We start from the raw sequence: 8666 nt of genomic DNA on the forward strand, positions 1-8666 counted from the left end.
TGAAGACCAATGGACTACAGTAAAACATGTAATGAGGTATCTGAAAGGGACAACCGAGAAAGAACTGTGTTACAGGAGATGTGACAACAAAGAACTGAGGTTGTGGGCATACAGCGATGCTGATTGGGCAGCTGATGTAACAAACAGACGGAGTACAACTGGTTATTGCATAAGCTTGTCTGTAGATGGTCCTTTAATCTCATGGAAAACCAAAAGGCAACCTACTGTTGCATTATCTACCTGTGAAGCTGAGTACATGGCTTTAGCTGCAACCCTACAAGAAGTTTTGTACCTAATGCAACTGTTACAAGGTATCGATGGAAAAAAATATGCACCGCCAAAAGTTCATGAAGATAATCAGGGTGCAATTGCGTTGGCGAAGAATCCTGTGACGAGACAGAGATGTAAACAAAGTACCACTTTGTGAGGTCAACTGTGAGTGCAGGAAAAATAACTCTGGATTATTGTTCAACAGAAGAGATGGTTGCAGATGTAATGACAAAACCTGCAACAAAAGTTAAGTTTGAGAAGTTTATGTTTGGGCATTAACATGGTATACAGACATGTATACAGTACTGAGGAAGAAACCCTTTGTTTGTTTGTTTTCTTTGTTTACTTAAGAACATCATAATATGAGAGCAAGTGGGGGTGTTGACATAAGAAGAGAAAATGCTCTCAATTATGGAGACAGTCAAATGGTTCATTTATGTTTGATGTGTGGTTTACATTTGTGTGGCTGTTAATAAAGTTAGCGCGCTCTAGGGGGCGTACGCGTTCATCAAAAATGGCCGAAGGCTGATGTGTGTTTATTCCTCCCTAAATATCGTCGACGAAGTTTACCATGCACGTCAAATTTTCCTGCGCATTTTCATACCTCTGCCAACAGAGTTCTGCTCATTTACAACGCTGCGCTTTCCGCAAAGACGAAACAGCCAGGTCGCTGGACTCGCCGCTCCTGTGTCAGCAAAGAGCAGGCACACTTTGCTCTTTCTCCCCCACTCTTATGTTTCGGTGTTGCGCTGTCACCTCACGTGACTTAGACAGTTTGGTTTTTTTTTAAGTTGTTTACATATTAATCATATTTTTACCAGTTGTTTTTGTTGTTGAGAATTTTAATTGTAATTTTTGTATTATAGTTTATCAACAGTATTAAAACAAATACTGTTTAGGATTTTTCAAAAAAAAAAAAAAAAAAAGATCGCCAGATCCGATGGCATTTTCATGCTTCGCAGTCTCATTTATTCTTATAATAATCACACGGTTGCTGTAACAGTATATTCAACGGCTGCAGCTCTCCCGCTGCCAGCCGTACACATCACTACCACCACACCTGCAGCGGCATCGCAGAACACGCCCCGCCACATACCCCCATCGCCCGCTTCAGGCCAGGGAGTCATCCGACCGAACCTACTCGCCTCCAGCGGAAGCCCCGGAGCCGCCGCTGCTTGTGGAAGCAGCAGGCATGGAAGTGAGCCGGGGCTCACTGGCAGCTGGGCAGACGGCCGGCACGCAGGACCTTGCAGTGTGCCGGCCTCTGTTGGAGGAGGCCGAAGCGGACAGCACGCCGCCCTCGGGCGTGGCACGACCCCCGCACACCTCGACCTCCGTCTCCAGCTTGGCAGGTCCCGCTGGCGCGCCAGCCTCCGGCTCACCCCGAGCCGCGCACTGTCCACCCTTACAGTAGTGATGGGTCGTTCGCGAACGAAATGGCTCGCATGGTGTGTTCACACCGAACGCGATGGACGCGAACAAAAACGCCCCAAACGCCCCTAATTTGACGCGTGCACATTCGCGCCTCAACGCGTGTCCAAGAAAAATCCATCGCGCGTCAAAATATCATATTTTGACGCGCGTGAACCGGAAATGTGGGAGGGATGTGGGAGGAAGTTGTGCCAGACCGGTATCTTTGCAAGATGGCAGCTGTCGAGTTAGCGCTTGAAGAGAGAGTCTCCCTTCTCTATATACTGTGGAGAGCAGAGCAGCGGCGTACAAGACGTCCTCGCCGTACCTGGGTCCATCAGGTCCTCCAGAGGCGTGAGCAGTTTGGTGAGTTTCACCATTTGCTCCAGGAGCTGCGCCTGGATGACGGCCGATTTCAGCGATATCACCGTCTTTCACTCGGCCAGTTTGAGGACCTGCTTTCCCGCGTCGGTCCCAGAATCGCCCGCCTAGACACCAACTACAGGCGCTCAATCCCACCTGCAGAGCGCCTGTCCATCTGCCTGAGGTTAGTAAAAGTATTTAATATGGTAGTCCTTTATTGATACCTGTGCTAATATATGCTAAACTATCCATTTATACACTGCTAACGTGGATGTGCTATGCTAACAGTGAATGCTCGGTGTTTACTGATAGCAAACTGTGGTACGGAGACGACTGTTTATAATATTTCTAGTGATACTCAGAAGGTCTCATCAAGTCCCGATTTAATTCGATTTATGCTGTTATCAGTGTTTGCAATGATAGCATGGCTGTGGTGTCATATCAATGTATGCGCTCGGTGTTTGCTGATATCAAACTGTAGCATTAGGACCACTGAGTTAACCTTTGTAGTGATACTCACTCCTTTTTATTTAGACCTGGTTTAATTCTGGGATAGTTGAATATTTGTATATAATCCCCGCAGACTGTTTTAGATTATATCTAATATATATCATGTAATTATCCTTATAATTACAAAATGTTTTATGTAAGATTTATGTTTTGTAATTTGTAATTTTGTAATTTCAATAATGTATTTTGTAACTGCAGTACACATAATACTCATTTTAAACAATTTTGTCCAGGTTCCTTGCCACCGGGGACTCCTTCAGGACCATTGCGTTCAGTTTTCGAGTTGGTGTGTCCACTGTGAGCCAGATCATCCCCCAGGTAGCGACGGCCATCTGGGACTGTCTAGTGGACGATTTCATGGCTGTGCCTTCAACTGAAGACTGGCGGTCCATCGCAGAGGGATTCCAGGAACGCTGGAACTTCCCTCTCTGCTGTGGAGCTCTGGATGGGAAGCACGTCCAGACGAAGGCACCCCCCAACTCAGGATCCATGTTCCACAACTACAAGGGAACTTTTTCCATTGTTCTCCTTGCGGTTGTGGATGCAGAGCATCGCTTCCGCGTCATTGATGTTGGGGGGTACGGGAGGACCAGCGATGGTGGTATTCTGGCCAACTCCACCTTTGGTCAGGCTCTTCGGGCTGGGACTCTCCATCTGCCTCCTGACCAGCCTCTACCCGGTGGAGAACACCGTGGAGCCCAGCCCCATGTCTTTGTGGCTGATGAAGCGTTCCCGCTGCGGCGTGAGCTCATGAGGCCTTTCCCTGGACGCCTCCTCCCTTTAGAGAAGAGGATCTTTAACTATCGCCTTTCCAGGGCCAGGATGATAGTGGAGGGTGCCTTCGGTATCCTCTCCTCACAGTGGAGGTTGTATCGGCGCTCCATGGATTTCCGTCCTGAAATTGCGGAGAAGTGTGTGAAGGCGACGTGTGTTCTCCACAATTTTCTGCGCTGTGTGGATGAGAGAGGGGCACCTGCTGTGAGGGGTGTGGCACCTGCTGTGGTGGAGCCGTTGCAAGGCCTGGGTCGTATGGCAGCAAACAACTCCTCCAGAGAGGCTGTCCTGGTGAGGGAGAAATTCATGGCTCACTTCTCGGCGGAGGGAGCTGTGTCTTGGCAACCAAAGGAGTAGCCTGTTTGAAGTCCGAGTGACTTCCCCACAACGGCTCTTTTAAGAGCCACCCACAAACCTCTAAAGAGTGTTCCTGTCTTTTTAAATTTTTCTTAATAAATGGAGCTCTACTCCAAAATAAACTAACCTCTTTTTACTCTCTTAAGTAACTTGTCTTCACTATGTTCCTATATACAGTGTGGTGCAAAAGTTTGGGCAACATTATTAATAGTCATTATTTTCCTGTATGAATCGCTGTTACAATGAAAAATGTCACTTACATATATCATATAGGAGACACACACATTGATATACACTAAATATTTATTTCATTTCTCTTTTTTTGTCGCCAATTTATGCACCTGCTTGATTTAAACACTTATTGCACACTTTCTGTAAACTGCATTTCACTTCTCAAATATCACTGTGTGTGTCTCCTATATGATATATTTGACTATTTTTATTGTGACAACCAATGATTTGTACAAGAAAATAATTACTTTTCACAATGTTGCCCAAACTTTTGCATCCCACTGTATTAGTATGTTTTGTCATTAGTATAATATGAAATAAATTCTACTTGTGTCAAGTCGGGTGCCAATATTTGCTGTGTAGTAGAACAGAGACATTTTGTCATTATAAATGTTTATTTGAAAAAATATAAATTCATTAACAAAAACATTTATCATAAATATATGAAATTTAACTATTTACAGAGAGACAGGAATAAAAAGGACCCAGCTTGGAGTGGAAGAGCCTCAGGGAGAAGGAGGAGAAAAATAAGAACATTGTTTCTGCCCTGGAGAGCTGCTGCCTCATCAGAAAACTACTGATCATTAGGGTCCAATGTTTCCAAATTTAACACAGCTGTGCTGTTTTCAAAAACTAATTTATAAATTTGAAATTTCACGAATTCTCGTGTCTGAGGCGGCATGCTCTCCAGAGCAGGAACAAGGCCGAGGAGGAAATGTTCAGTTGGAGACGGGCGTGGCCTCTTTAGGGACTCCAGGATGGCCAGCTCCACCGCCGATGGACCGTCCTGGGACCCGTCCCTCGCCCGCCTTCGAGCTGTCCTCCTCTGTGGGCCTGTAAAACACAGCACAAAACAACACAAAGTAATGAGAAGGATGCTACTAGATTTTCATTTTCAAAATTGAAAAAAACAGGATATAAACAGATTGGTTGTAGATATTTAGTAAAGGTGATCACAAGGGAATCCAAGCAAGTAAAAAGCTGTCAGTGCTTGATGTTCATACCTGTGGGTGCAGCAGCAGGAGCTGAGGGACCAGGAACTGGAGAGCCAGGAGAAGAGACAGCTGAGGACTCTGCTGCATGATTACTTGACTCTATGAAGACAATATTAAATGTTAACAGGTTGAAAACAACAGTCATAGAGAATATTATATTATTATATACTTATTAGGGGTGCAACGATACAACAAAATTCACGGTTCGGTTCGGTTCGATACTTTGGTGTCACGGTTCGATATTTTTTCGATACAAAAAAAATGTTCATGCCTTTTTATTAATTTGTCATTTATTAAATTTTCACGGCACATTCTGCACCACATCTCTGTGCGTTCATCATTTGTTTGAAGCTAGCTCACCTCCTGCAACCACTTTTCCGAGAATACGCGCTTCTTTTGTGGTTCAGACTCCTTCTAACATTTCTTTGGAGGTGGAGGAACATCACAGTAATTGCTTAAAGGAGCTTCTTCGACATCTTTAAGAGTTCTAAACAAATGTCTGTCCTCTTCCTTAAAATCTTATGTACGCAAACACGCGTTGCAACTTCTTATCTTGTGCGGGTTTTTATTTTGACAGCGAATGCGCACCTGCGGACCACTTATGTGCAGCCCTGGTTATTTAGCTCGTCATATTGCAGCCACAGAAATTCTTTTGTCCATGAAACCATAAAGCTGCACTTTCTTTTTGCCTTATAGTCTGATTTGTCATAACTTTTCCGTTTTGTCACTTCTTCACCCTGACCTGTCTTATTTGGCTCAGCAGAACTAAAATATATATCCTGCTGCTTTTACACACGCACTCACATAATGCTCAGCGATTCTCTGCGCGATCAACCTCTCACATGTTTAAGCTGCAGGAGATTTCACTTGTCATGTTTGCATAGTAAGCTAACGATTGATAAGACGATGTCAGAGGAATTGGTGCGCAAATTATCATCACTCACCAATCAGTACTGTCGCTTTCTATACACAGTTCACGCGATTGCAAAGTGAAAGCAAAAAACAAGCGCAAATTCAAACGCGATTTCAGTATGTCACATATTGACAGTGGCTCACCGATGCCAATGACATAATTACCCAGCTACATTTCCGAAAGAATGCAAAAGCATTGACATATATTTTTCCTTCCTACGATAGGCCGACGGGCAGGGCAGAGATAGATTTTGGTAGCCCGACTGGAAAAAAGCCCCAGGACATCGGGCTAGCGATTTTGCGAGCCCTGTATCTGATTGAGGAATCACTCATCTTTGGAAAAGAGAGTTTATTATGGAGAAATGTCTCTTTCCAAAATAAAAGCTATACTATACGCTTCTTCTGGGCTATATTCTCAGCAGCATATTAAACATATCAGGTCCCCATAAGGAGAATCATGTGCTAACGGCTGTCTAAATGACTCGGGTAAAGTTTGTAGCATGCGTGCTTGTTTTTGTCTGCTTCCACTTGTCTTTGCACTAGGATGATGTCGGAGTAAATGTGCAGTCATATTGGTTGTGTTCCCACTAGTGCTGTCAGCGTTAATCTGAAATGACGTTAAGGTCACAACATGGCAAATCTCCGTTAACGAGCTACCGCGGATCGCCTCATGAGTGGGGCTGGAAGACGTCAACACATTAACGAGCTAACTGCGCTAACACACTAGTTCCCACCAATTGAGCATTGCTGGCACATCCAACATACTGTTTTACTTTTGTCCATGACGTGCTTACCTTCAGGGTCATACGTCACATGAAAACCAAAATAGTTCCAAACGCCAGATCTGAATGAGGGTGGGGGAGGTTCAATTTGCCATGTTGCAACGAGCTTAACTTCTGTCTAGCTAGCTTGCCCTGCGCTCAGTGAATCTGTGTTCGACTACTCCGCCTAGGCTGCACTGTCGAGCGCAGATCCACTGAGCGCTCAACACAGACAGCATCGTCAGAAGGAAAGTTGATAAAATAAATTAAAAATGTTGTATCGTTCGATACATATGCGTACCGAACCGAAAGCACTGTATCGAACGGTTCGATATCGATACGAGTATCGTTGCACCCCTAATACTTATATACTTATTATTATATACAGTGGTCTCTCATTTATTGCAGCACATGAACAGTAGTCACAGTTCTCACAAGTTGATTCTCAAAGTGAAAACCTTTGTCGATTTTAAAACGTAAAAGTATTATGCCGCGCTTTTTCTCCGTCTGCGGCGCCACTTTTGTGCGCCTTTTTTGCTCCCGGTGCAGGTGTGTATTTCCGAATGAGGGTCATAGTTATGAGTGTTTTTGTGCTGTTTTTTTCTATTGGACGTGATGGTTATCAAAACCAAACATGATAAGTTTGGCAAGCGCAGGAGACACGACACGGAGGAGATTTGTCATTTGGGCTGCAGAATGCAATGCGCATCGTTGAAAGCTGTACGGTGCAATAAAAAAAATCAACGAAAAGGCGAGGCAGGGACGGATGAACAGCGGGACTACTGTATACTGTTTATTAATAAACAAAATATGTTCCTGTATGACAACACGCATAAATTAACTGCCTACATTAACTCAATGTAAACATACCTTCTGACTGACACTCCCCTGCTGCCTCTTCGGGCTGTCCCTGGTCCTCGGGGGAGAAGTTCTCCACGGTCCGCACCATATTTCCGCTAGTCTCCCGCGGGGTGAGGAAGGGGTCCAGAAACCCCATGACCGCGAAGAACTTCCATTTTCTCCCCGATCCTGCTGCAGACCCACTCCTCTTCTCCTTCTCTGCCTTCTTCTCCTTATTATATGTGTCCCTGAGGCTCTTCCACTTTCTCCTGCAGATGTCCTCTGAATAAACGCATTATCTTGTTAGCGGAAAGGTATTTGTACATCAGTGGGAAAATAGCGGGACAGTAGGCGGGCTTGCTAGCTTTTGCGCGGGTTCATCGGGTCAGTCTGAAAATTAAAAAGAAGGAATGAACTTACCAGGTTGCCCGATCTCCTCACTTATGTGTCTCCAAGCTAGGTCCTTTTTATTCCTGTCTCGGTAAAAGTAGTAGCTAGCATCGTACAGCTCCGGGTGATTAGCCACGGCACTGATTAGCTTTTCCTCCATGCTGAATGAAGAATGAAGGGCTTTGGCTGGATCTGCCCCTTTGACCTAGGTCAGAGCCACGTCACCAGGCTCCTGATTGGTTGTCGCGGCGCGATTTGACGCTGGAGTTCAGATTTTTCCAACTCGAGCGGTAGACGCGAAACGCGCGTATGCACAAAATGCAACACAAAAACTCACGCGCGTGGTTTTATTCGCGAGTCAAACGCGCCAGACGCGCTACACTGACGCGCGTTTCACGCGTTTTGGCGTTTTCGCGACGCAAATCTGCTTCCGAATTTTCGCGGGACCCGCAATCGCGCGTCATCGCGCTTTTCCATTGACTTTACATGTAAACCTGACGCTCTATTCGCGTCCATCGCGTTCGGTGTGAACACACCGTTAGAGCCAGCTCTTTGAAGTGAACGACGCGAGCCGGCTCCTTATTGGGAGCCGTGAGGTTTTTTTTTTTCTTTCTCTCACCCTCTCTCTCGCCCTTTTTTCCGCTAAACTCCGCATGCGCGGCCTGTACTTTGCGCTGGGCAGAGGGGGGAGGGGCGTTAAGTTACACTTGCAGTAGCACAGGAACAGAGCCAGAGAGAAAGAGAGTGAGGGACAACAACGTCACATTAGAAAGGTATAGTAATCATCCACTATTTTCAATTGCAGATGATAAAGGATTCAGAAATCATGCAGGCCCATATGACAGAGAATGTG

The 8666-nt window shown here is 45.3% G+C and overlaps 1 protein-coding gene across 1 annotated transcript; it reads right to left on the reverse strand.

The window, feature by feature from the left end:
- Nucleotides 1-4291: 4291 nt before the first annotated feature.
- LOC148102763 (uncharacterized) lies at nucleotides 4292-8275 on the reverse strand. Its single transcript, XM_087840779.1, has 4 exons — nucleotides 7844-8275; nucleotides 7454-7705; nucleotides 4920-5009; nucleotides 4292-4749 (listed from the first exon to the last, which is right to left on the reverse strand). The coding sequence occupies exons 1-4, from the start codon at nucleotides 7971-7973 to the stop codon at nucleotides 4490-4492; spliced, it is 732 nt and encodes a 243-aa protein (XP_087696905.1). The 5' UTR covers nucleotides 7974-8275; the 3' UTR covers nucleotides 4292-4489.
- Nucleotides 8276-8666: the final 391 nt, after the last annotated feature.

This window comes from Neolamprologus brichardi, chromosome 5 (genome assembly GCF_056152115.1).
Source record: "Neolamprologus brichardi isolate AB-2024 chromosome 5, ASM5615211v1, whole genome shotgun sequence".
NCBI classification, from domain to species: domain Eukaryota; kingdom Metazoa; phylum Chordata; class Actinopteri; order Cichliformes; family Cichlidae; genus Neolamprologus; species Neolamprologus brichardi.